This window comes from Sebastes umbrosus, chromosome 15 (assembly GCF_015220745.1).
Source record: "Sebastes umbrosus isolate fSebUmb1 chromosome 15, fSebUmb1.pri, whole genome shotgun sequence".
Taxonomy (NCBI): Eukaryota; Metazoa; Chordata; class Actinopteri; order Perciformes; family Sebastidae; genus Sebastes; species Sebastes umbrosus.
In genome coordinates, this window is record NC_051283.1 from 30,581,292 (window position 1) to 30,592,988 (window position 11,697).

Genomic DNA, 11,697 nt, shown 5'->3' on the forward strand with positions numbered 1-11,697 from the left:
ATACCCATCATTAATGTACACAGCTTTTTCAGGTTATTTTCAAAAAATGCAGCAGGCTTGACGATCATTTATAAACAGGGAACTGGAAGCAGCATGTTTTAAGAAATGAAGACTTTATTTATGAATTTTAAATTCTGACACAAATTAAGAATTCCCCTGCGGTAGAACTACGCGCTCTGTTTGTACCTTTTCCTTCACATTTCTATATAAGTTTAATAGTGCATTAGCCTAGGCTGCTAGAGCATCATTCTTACCAATAATAACATAACAAAAGTAATATCATGACGCACAAGCACACGTAACAAAAATGGTAGAAAATACATACATTATATTTTATGTATTTAAAAAAAACAGGAATTAGTTTTTTAAACACACACACACACAAGATAGTTTTTTGGCTTATAAACATAGAGGAGCATCATATGGAAGAAGTGACATCTCCAAATTGAAGCTGATATTTCAAAACATTACCATTTCAAAATTCCCCTAAATTTCTGGCCCTTTTCCAGTGTTCATGACAAGATACGGTGGGAAGCCAATGCTATTCATAGAAGCTATGCCGCTTTAAAGTGAAAGAAATATCACAACAAACATGTTTAGACTGAGCAGAAGCCCTTTTCAGAAAACCCTCACTGATACCCCAGCAGAACATGATCTGCGGGAAAAAGAAACCATCTCTAAAATGTCTAAAAGTTTAAAGAGATTCACCATTGTGCTATCTTTAAAATAAAAGACAGAACTGTCTGTTTGAACAGGAGGATAATCACTCCTGAAACAACAACCAAGATATCAAAACAGGTCAGACAGGTCTGTTGGTTCAGTATCACACTCCCACAGCAGTTGACTTCATTCTTCTTTATTTGTCTTTCTATAAGAGGAAGAAGTGGAAAGTTATTATTGAGAGGAGACATGCAAAACACACCCAGGTTCAGCTCTGGGGTTATAAGAAAATAGAAGTGGACAAGTGGTACATTAATGTGAAGACATTCAGAAGTGTGCATGTTGTGTATTAGTGTTTGAAAAAGCAGCATTACCTTGTCTTGTTGACCAGCCTCATCTGAGCCTGTGTGCAATGACAAGACAAAAAAACAAGATCAAAATAAAATAATAAAATAATAAAAATAAATGAAATATCTTAATGTATTTTCTTTAAATAGTATTCAGTGTTCAAGGCACAACATCCATCCCATACATTAAAAACACCTTCATTTAAATGTTTTCAAATTTATCTGAGTATGTTTTTTTATCTTATTATATCCAAATGGTGCGATAGTATCAATCCTTTTTGCAGTTTTAAATGATTATGCAGACAATCAATTATTACATCGTCATTTTTTCTGGATTATTTCTTACCTGAGCTGGTGACGGTCCAAGAGACAAACTTGATGAGACCGTAGAGCACTAGCGCGACACCGACCATTGCCATTGAGTCCTCAATGGAGGGAGTACTGAACCCTGAAAAGACAAAAGAATACAGTTCACGCCTTAATTGATTCCCGTTTATCTGACTTGCATCTTTGTTGTCAAGCTGTCGGTACAACTGTATTTTCTTTATAGGCTATAGCAAAATATATTCAAATATATTTTATCTATAGGCTACATATCTACAGACTATCAGACTAACACAATCTTGCATTTAACGCTTTTAATACCTTGGCAATGTGCAGAAAAATCACTATCTGGCCTCTACTTTGTTAAGGAACAAAAAGTTCAAACCCATTGTTTGCCAAAAGAGCTTGATAAATGTCTTGAACTACATAATACTTCCACATTACCAATGACGTTGAGGGTCACGCTGGCCCGCCGTGTGCCCCCAGGATGGACTGCCACACACGTGACCTCCCCTCCGCTGCCCAGGTCCAGCTTAGTTGTGTCAAGCTCCAGCCGGCTGCTCTGGCTGTAGGTTCCATCCCAAGCCTGCCTGTGGCCCGTTACACTGTCTGATCCCAGAGCCCTGGACTTCCCATCGGCGCCTTTATACTCCCAGCTCAGTTCCAGGGAGAGGGGGGCAAAGCCGGACGCCTCACACTGGACGGTCAGAGTCTTGCCGGGAACGGTGAGGGGCAGAGGGGACGGGTGGATGGAGAGGGATGGAGGTTCTGGGTAGAAGGAGAAAAGAGTGGGGGAGCAAAGAAAAAAAAAGGAAAGACAATAAGAGAAAGTGAATAATACCAATCTGGGTTATTCAGGAGCTTAGTATGTGCTCTTAATTTTCTAACAGAATCATTAGTTTAGTTCAGTGTTGTTTGACAGCAGATACTAGACAATAACAGGCTATATGTGACAGTGTGTGAAGGCCAACAGAGACTGATTAATGGTGCATTTGAGCACATTTTCTGTCATCTCCAGACTTGAGTGATGCTGACGTTGAGTGAACGTTCTCTGAGAGCAGAGGTCCAGGGTTAGAAAAAGAATTTCACAATTACCGTTTTAAAGCATGCAGGTTTGTCTTAAAACACAAAACAAAAAGTTCAATCTTTTCCCTCACCTACAATCTCAAGCTCCATCGCCACCTGAGCAACAAGGTACGGCAGATACACCGTACAAATGTACATCCCGGAGTGACGCACTTTAGCCTCCTGCAGGATCAGGGACGCGTTGCCTTTCTCGTGCAAACCCTTGAAGTCCAGCGTGGCCCCTTCCTCTCGTATATCAGACAAACGGTCCGTTTTGCCGTCGTAGGCCAGAACCACTCGTCCGTCGCCTCTGAACTGGTAGCGCCACTCTACGGCAAAACCCAACCCGGATAGAGGCGAGGAGGGATCGGCCCAGAAGCCGCAATCCAGGAGCACTGGTTCCCCGAGTCTGGACTGCACTGAGACGGTTTTAGTGGTCACGCTCAGGATCACTGTGGAGACAGACAATGAGGAGAGAGAGTCAAACTACCACATATGATTGAGATAAGATTCACTTTTTGACCATCTTAATTATAGATTTGTGAGTGTCTCTAAATTGAAGCAGCATGTTGTAGGTGACCATGGTGACAATCATCATTTTGACTGATCTTCTGTGTCATATATCGTTACCATTGTGCTCTTTGGCTGCTGTGGGAGCACGCGTGACGGTGGAAAGGGCCAGCTGATCGTTGAGGCCCTGAATGGAAGTTGAAAACCAATCAGCTTGCAGGTGTATGGGGCTCAGGGCGGAGTCTGTGAGCGGAGAAACCCATTTGAGGCTGGAGGGCTGCGGCAGGAAGGGGTTGATCTCACACTGGGGCTTCTGGACAGAGCCTCTCGGAGGGTTCAGAGAGTGGTGGCAGAGAGTGGCGGCTGGGTCTGAGGAAAGACGAGTCAGAAGGGTGACATTGTTAACGTTGTTAGTAGATCACAGGTGCTCGCTTTGCTTATTCGTAAGAGAAATGGAATTTGACAAGAGAATGGTAGTTTGATCGAAAGAGGAACATGATGCAGAGATAAATTTAGGCCTGCTTAAAAAGATTTAAAATCACAATCCTCTTTTTTCTTTTCTCAGTCAATATTCTGTTACTGTGATGACTATTTCTCTCCTCAGCTGTTTTCAGAAACATCTTGTAGTGTACTGTTTAGCTGTAAAATGAGAAAGTTTGTGACCCGGCAGCCATGTTGAGATCTGTTGAAGAAATACGAAAGAAGCACCGCTCACACGAGTGGAGCGAACTTTGTCATTTTACAGCTAAATCGTACACTTTTCCCTGGGAACACTTGAATTACAATAATGCTGAAAGGTTATTATGGAATTTTTGTCCAATGGTGCCAAAAATATTCTAACTACTGCGGGTTTAAGTCTGGAAAAAACATAAATGAATAATTTCATAAGCAACACTGAACCCATATATCTATATTTTAATGTAATATAAACAAAGAATCCTAAAAAGAGACAAGTTTTATCAGTAAAAAAAACAATTTATAGAGGACTTAGAGAAAACATAAATAGAAGATTGCTGCATTTGTGTAGAGTATCTATTTAATGCTCTACTTTTTTTTCTTTGGCCTTTCTTCACACTGATAGTCCTTGTCAGAAAACACTAAAACACTAGCCTGAAATTTGGATAAAGTCATTTCCAGGGGGGGGAACTGAATAAAGAACATTCTCTCTCTGTTTAAAAACTATTTCAAGGGTATTTTTATACTGGGATCAGCCCCAGAAGTCATACTGGGGCTCAACCAGGTGTCAATGCATGCAATTCAATTCAATTTAACTCAACTCAATTCAATTCAATTCAATTCAATTCAAATCACTTTATTTGTCCCTGAGGGGCAATTGTAGAGGCTCGTAGAGTAGTACAATTAACAACACAATACAGGAATTTTTTAAACATCTTGAAAATTAAAAATAATGATACTAATATAGTAATAATACTAGTAAAATACTTTAAATAGTGCAAAATAGTGCAGTATACACACTTTAATAGCACTTACATATCCGTGGAGTCTTATAATTTACCTTAAACCAAGACTGCTGACTCTGAAATGTAACACATTTGCTACACTAAACAGAGAGCATGGACCCACATGCTAAATTATAAAGGAAGCACAAAGCACACTCACTCTCACACACATCTGGATAAATGTGCGGTCACACATCCTGCATGATGTTTGTACTAACCGGTAATATGGAAGATTCTGTCGGGCTTGATGTCGGATGGAGCCTGCTGGGTCTCTGCAGTGTGGCTGTGTGCGTCGGTTCTGATGTAAAACAGGGATTTATCCTGGTTTGTAGATCCAGTTAAACCTCCTCGACCCACTTTCTCCTGCACAAACCAGCACTCCAACACTGGACATCTGCTGGTGCAGGCTTCAGACAATAGATTTGACAAGAAATTAACAATATTAAAAAAAAACACAGTGAAACAAGAGCATAATAGTCAGATTACACTATAATCTGATATTATAATGCATAGCATTTTGTATTCTTCAGTGGCGACACTCTAACATTCCCTTAATATTTACCAATAATATTTTCTAATTGCGATTATGTTGACTGATGCAACTGCAATATGATTTGTGATATTTGAGGGAATGATCACTCTCATTTTCACTGAAAAACATATTAAAATGATTATGTTGTGATTTTTGCAGGGATCTGTACCATACAAATGTGTTTTCCTAAGTCTGTAGAATATGAATATGAATCTCTGGCCATTTAATTTAAAATGGTATTTTGACACATTTTGCCTTAAACAGATATTACACCTCCTGTGATTTGAAAATTGCAGAAGGCCATATTGCGATTTTGATATAAAATTTTAATTAACTGTGCACCCCTAGTGTCTATTATCCTTCTGAAACTTATTATGGAATTAATCTACTAATGTTAAATAAGGCATGCTGCAGTAGTTAATGTCATAGTAAATACAAAATATAGAATCAATTATAACAAGCATTAAGGCATTGTAGGAATTAAACAGACAATAATAAAAGTAAAACTGTGACTCTCCTCAGGGAGCCAAATAAGTTGCTTTCACTTTTATTCTCCTGCTTTTTCATGTCAATGTTTGAACTTTTAACAAGAATTCTGACAAAATGTGCAGTAATGTGTAGAAAGTTCAGCTTATGTTTTCCTTTTTTTTTGTTATTTATCTCTGTATCATTATGTTTGTGTATTTTAATAGTTGTCTAAACTGTATTAATTAACTGAGGTGTTGATGCTGGGTGTAACAGTTTCGGCCACCAGAGTGCGTCACACCAAACTCCCTTTATAAAATACACCATTTAACATAATCTGCGTTAAAGTTAAAAGTATACGATGAATAGGAAATTATTTTACACGTCATCATTACGTGACTGGATTTATGCTTAATTCGGCATATATGTTTTCACGAATAGTCACATATTATTATATTTTAATAGCCTGAGATGTAAAGTTGGAGTTGTTTTACGCACTCCTCCATTGTCAGAATATAGTATAATATAGCAGACAGCTGTTTTCATACTTGGATTTTTACAAAATGTCTTGATTGACATTCTAAAAATGTGTTGCAATTAACAATGTGCACATTAACATTAACTGGCCTATCAGTACATATATGTTAATTACAGGAGAAAACACGCATCCGGACTCCAGGTTACACTGTAAATGCATGCAAGTCCTGGTAGTATAGGCTGTATTTCGTGTATGTGGCAGGCAGCAGAGCAAACATATCGTTAAATGTCCTTCTAGTGTAATGTTACCTTCGATGAAGCAGATCGCTGCAACCAGGGACAGTTTGTAGATTGTAGAGAAGTTCGTCATTGTTGCGTCTCCTCTTCGCTCTCAGCCTCTCTGCTGCTGCTGCTGTGTAACCAACCAAATGGAGGTGCGATCGTTGCTTTTCCCCTTCAACAACAGCTTCATTTTACTTTCACTTTTGCGTACACAGTTTGCCCACAGTTAGCCAGAAAAATAACAAAAAACAAATTCCGGTCATAATTTCAAAATAAAGCTGCAATAATCAACGCTTTAGTGCCATCAAAAGATAGAAGTTATAGCATATGTGATAATAAAACTGACTGGAAACTCAAAGACAAACTCTTTATCAGAACTTGAAAGCAAACATTGCCTGAAATAGGTCAAACTGTACCTTGAGAAGTTCCTCTGCTCTACAGTAGATGGCAGCCTTTGCCACACAATAATCCACCAGGACTTGGTCTGGACCATACAGTCTATAGTCTGCAAGGGTTCCACTACCATTATGTGTCCCTCCTTGGTCCGTTAAAGCTGCAGTAGGCAGTATATGTTTGGCATTATTGGGCAAAAAATACATAATAACCTTTCAGCATATTGTAATTTAAGTGTTCTGAGAGAAAACTAGACTTCTGCTCCTCCTCATGGCTCTGTTGTTAGGCTTTAAAATAATCTAGCAAGTGACGGGAGACTGTGACCAATCACAGGTCATTTCAGAGAGAGAGAGAGCGTTCCTATTGGCTGTGCTCCGGCTGGTGGGCGGGGCTTGGTATTTCCTCAACTGATCTCAACACGGCTGCAAACTTTCTCATTGTACAGCTTAGGGATGCACCGATACCAATACCAGTATCGGGGATCGGGTCCGATACTGTGCTCATGTACTCGTACTCGCAAAACGGATCCAATACAACGGTACCGATACCACTTTACGGTGGTGCGCCCGACCCCGCTGGGCCGAAATCCCACCTCAGCTGGCGCGCACCGGCCCGCACTTTCATTGCGCCACGGGGTTTTGCTTGCAACCTCTGACTCGCTCGTGCGTTGACTCCTTGGTCCGTGTTTCAAGACGGGTCGGGTGAGTTGCCGACATCGCTGCAGACCTCTGGCGCCTTTTACGTGGACCGAGCCCCGATCTGGCGGCACGACAGGGTCGACAGTCGCACCAGGATCAGGGGGCCGTCCCCAGCGGGGAGAGAGGGCGCAGCGAGCCCTTTGTCCACGGTGCGGCGAGGTCCGGGCGGGGAGCGCTGTAAAGCTGCGGCTGCGAGCCACCTTCGCCCCAAGCCTTTCCAAGCCGACCTAGAGCCGGTTGCGGCGCACCACCTCGTATGCGGGACTCCCCAGCCTGCCGTGTGTCGCTGATACCCTCCAGCTGGCTGTTAACGAGGGTCTTTTGGCACAGAGAAGTACTCGTATCGGTACTCGGTATCGGCGAGTACCCAAATGTAAGTACTTGTACTCGGTCTGAAAAAAAAAGTGGTATCGGTGCATCCCTAGAAATAGGCATCACAGCTGCCTAGTTTGACCATTTGGTTGGAGTTGGCGAGTGATTGACAGCCGGCTCTCACAGACGAACCCTCCTACCAACGTATTTAACATGACATAACATACAAGTATTTAACCTAACATTCAAGGTCATGGCCCTCATATCCAGAGAGCAATACTTGGGTGTTTTTATGTGCTTTTAACATGCAACTTTTTAAAGAAAATGATAAATACAACTCATTTCCTTTTGATATATTCACCAGATACAAGGGTTATTTTCCTTTAGGTGCAGTTTCTTGTAGATTTAAAGCCAATTGTTCACCCTTTATGTATGACTTTTCAGTCTCACATCATTGAAGTTTTACTGATGATCATGTTTGATGTTGTTTCTTCAACACCAGAGGAATGTGGCAAAACGAAGAAGACAAGAAGCTGCGATGGCCTGGCAGGGACCAAAATAACAACCATGTTACTGTGTATGCCACAATATGCAGATCATGCTGGATCTCTGCATCACAACAACACAGAAACGAAACCTAACAGACTCATCATGTGATTTCCGAGAAATGCCACAGAGGGTTGTGCTGTTTCTGGCCAGTGGAGGAGCTCTAACCCCGTTACTGAGTCCTGAAAAGGCCTCATAGCCTACCAGAAATAAAAAACAGCAGGGTTCAGCAGAGAGACATTATGGCCCAATTCCAATCCTGCACCTCCACCCTCCACCCTCCCACTCCGTGGTGGAGTGAACTCTGTTTGTAGTCCCACTCACAGCTGAATGAAGCTCCTTCTTTAAGGTGGAGGGTATCTATACAGCAGCTACTTCGGGACGAACTTCCCTCTCTCCTGCAAGGAAATAAATATCAGAATCAGAAATACTTTATTGATCCCCGGGGGGAATTGAGTTACGTTTTGCTCCCGTTCTAAAATATAAATATAAATATAAATATATAAAAATAGAGACATCATAAGAAAATATAAATAAGAAATATATATAACAACAGTGCAAATAATATTGCTGAAAAATAGGATCTATGCAAATAATATAAATGCATGCATTTATAAAAATGCAAGAATAGTGTAAAATAAGAATATTAGTTTAAATGTTCTGTATAAATACATGCAGTGTTAATGCCACAGTAAACCAGATTATTGCACAGCTGAATTACTGCACCAAATTATTGCAATGTTAAGTCAGTATTGCATGGTGGAAGATATAATAAATGATGGGGTTATAACTCCTGATAGGGGTAAAAATAATAAATATATGTTGTGTGTATATATATACATATAAATATATATATACACACATATACATATATATATACATATATATATGTATATATATATGTTTGATCTTAAATACAATCTATTTACTTTATGTCGTCTGTATGACAATAAAGTAGAATAAATTAAATGTCTCTTAGTTTGAGCAGATTACAGTAAATGTTTGTACTTGTAGTCGCACGGTATTGACATTGGAGCGTGTTCCATGACGAACTCAAAACAGCGTTGCACATTGTCAGGGCGGCTGGTTAAGTCGGTATCGATGCAGACTCGCTGTTGGAGGGTTTCATAACCCACTTCCACTCCCCACTAATTGGTTTAGAATGGCACTTAATATGGCGGACCCTCCACGCGAACGCGCAAACGGAGTGGAAGTAGGAAGGGAGAGGGTGTAGGGGGTGATTTGGAATTGGGCCAAAAAAGGAGTTAATCAAGTTGCATTGTGGGTAGGTTCATTGGGACTCACTGCTTCTGCCTGTTCCAGATCATTAGTGTTATCTGGAGAGTTTCATGTCTGTGTTTATAAAACAAATCAAAACATATTGTCATATCTTCTATTCTTGATCTATTTTACATTTCCTTTGGGTGAAATAATTATGTCTGTGTGATAGAACTCAAATATTGCCGCCCAGATTGCCCTGCAGTGACTGCCAGGTCAGAGCGAGGGAGTGTTTGTGTGTCTTCCATTTCAAAACAACAAGAGAAAGACACAAAATGGCAGTTTACAGGTGTTCTCACTGTGACAACGTGCACTAGTGTGTGTTTGCATGAATGTGACACTGTGTGCATCTCTCAGCTTAGGAACTTTACAAAACCACGCAGCGCTGTGTGGTTTTGCATTTCCCGGAAATCACCTGACGAGTCTGTTAGGTTCCGTTTCTGTGTGGTTTGACAGAGATCCAGCATGATCTGCATATTGTGGCATACACAGTAACATGGTTGTTATCTTATTTTGGTCCCTGCCAGGCCATCGCAGCTTCTTGTCTTCTTCGTTTTGCCACATTCCTCTGGTGTTGAAGAAACAACATCAAACATGATCATCAGTAAAACTTCAATGATGTGAGACTGAAAAGTCATACATAAAGTGTGAACAATTGGCTTTAAATCTACAAGAAACTGCACCTAAAGGAAAATAACCCTTGTATCTGGTGAATATATCAAAAGGAAATGAGTTGTATTTATCTTTTTCTTTAAAAAGTTGCATGTTAAAAGCACATAAAAACACCCAAGTATTGCTCTCTGGATATGAGGGCCATGACCTTGATGTGTTGTATTAAATAGAGTGATGGTCGGTAAAACACAGTTTGTATGTGTAGACTGTATGTGTGAGTGTTCTGGTCCATTCATTGTTTCTGTTTTATTTGTCCTCATCTGACCTCTGTTCTCACAGACGGGATTCTACTCCTGAAAGGTTGTAGCCTCACATTAAACTCAGAGAGTGTAGAAAAAGAGAGATGCAGAGTCCAAGTGTAGAGTTAAGGCTGTTTATCTTGATGCAGATCAAAGCATGCAAAATAATAGTGTGTGAAATGAGCCTGATGGGAAATTAAAGTGTTGAATGCAAAGTCCATCACAGTTTCTGTATCTGTGGGTAGTTGCACACAACAGTACAGAGTGATTAGAATAAACACTGAATCAACATTAGCAACCAAAAGTGAGTCTAAGATAACACAGGCATCTACATAGAAAACAGCTTAAATACAGAGCTACTAATTAGTAATGGCAGTCTAATATAAACACATTAAAGGGACTGTTTGTAACTTTTTACACGTATAAACCTACCAGGTCGGTTTCCCATGCGTGCTCGCATATGCACGCTCGTGTGTGTCTACGCTGTTCAGACTCAGACTCCAACACAAACTACACGGAAGCACCAAAACCTCTTGGTTGTATCTAGTGAAGCCCGTCTGTTAAACAGTGTTGGCCGCGGTCGGAGGACGTGGGGGAGACCGTAGCTTTGGTCTCCAGGGCCGGAGTCTCTGCTCCTCTGCTCTTCTGTTCCTCTGCTTGCCTTCACTCACACACCGCGCTCGTCCTCGCTCCACCTCTCACGTTCATGCGCGCTCACTACACACAGCAGAAGAGTTAGTAGCTCTGAGAATATCTAGTGAATGTACAGTGGACGTTTGTGCAGAAATAACTGCTGCAGCTCCTCCAGACCAACAGAGGTTTCCCGTGTCTTGTGAAATGACGGGGCTCCGCAACGAGAAACGTTATCGTCTCTGACCGGGTGCCGGTGTCTCCCTCCGGCACCCGGTCAGAGACAATAACGTTTCTTTTCCTGCTTCAGCCAAGCCAACACTAGGATCAGCAGTGATTCATGGAGAGACCTTCGTCTGGTCAGCTACCATTACTGCCAAGCAGCTGAAATATAGAGTGATATTGTGCTTTTAGCTGACGTGTGTCGCCTCACTGTGTTGAGCGATGCTCGTTCATGTCTATTTAGAGCGAGCAAGCGCGAGCAACAGGACGCTGACTTTCGTTGACTTAACAGCCACAGGTGTTGCTGTTAACAAGCATTTCTAAATAAGTTACAAACAGTCCCTTTAAACATAACATAAACTCCCTTTTTCCATGGACACACACATGAAAAGAAATGTCCATTAGGCATCAATCATAGCAGGTAAAGTCCAGCCGTCCTCTTCTCATCTGTATTTCTCCCTCAGTGCTGTATTTGTGGGCCTACTCAGTGCAGGCACACTGGTGGCACATACACAGTACATGATCAAGAACAGGAGATAGTAGGAGGAGGCATGCACAGAGGAGGCATGGCCTTTTTTACAGTCA

The 11,697-nt window shown here is 41.1% G+C and overlaps 2 protein-coding genes across 5 annotated transcripts in view; both read right to left on the bottom strand.

Moving 5' to 3' along the window:
- The window catches only part of LOC119503121 (H-2 class I histocompatibility antigen, Q9 alpha chain-like), a 114,004-nt gene that overhangs the window by 90,866 nt on the left and 11,441 nt on the right, over nt 1-11,697 (bottom strand). The window lies entirely within an intron of this gene.
- Nucleotides 95-6,714, bottom strand: tapbp.1 (TAP binding protein (tapasin), tandem duplicate 1). Of its 2 annotated transcripts, XM_037794678.1 has the most exons (9): nt 6,539-6,714; nt 6,150-6,249; nt 4,585-4,773; nt 3,027-3,275; nt 2,489-2,848; nt 1,776-2,099; nt 1,354-1,455; nt 1,035-1,063; nt 841-868 (listed from the first exon to the last, which is right to left on the bottom strand). In XM_037794678.1, exons 2-9 carry the CDS (start codon nt 6,208-6,210, stop codon nt 857-859), a joined length of 1,326 nt encoding a protein of 441 aa, XP_037650606.1. In that variant the 5' UTR covers nt 6,211-6,249; nt 6,539-6,714; the 3' UTR covers nt 841-856. The 2 variants fall into 2 exon arrangements, with proteins under 2 accessions (XP_037650607.1, XP_037650606.1); XM_037794679.1 differs by lacking the exon at nt 6,539-6,714 and having other exon boundaries at nt 95-868; nt 6,150-6,333.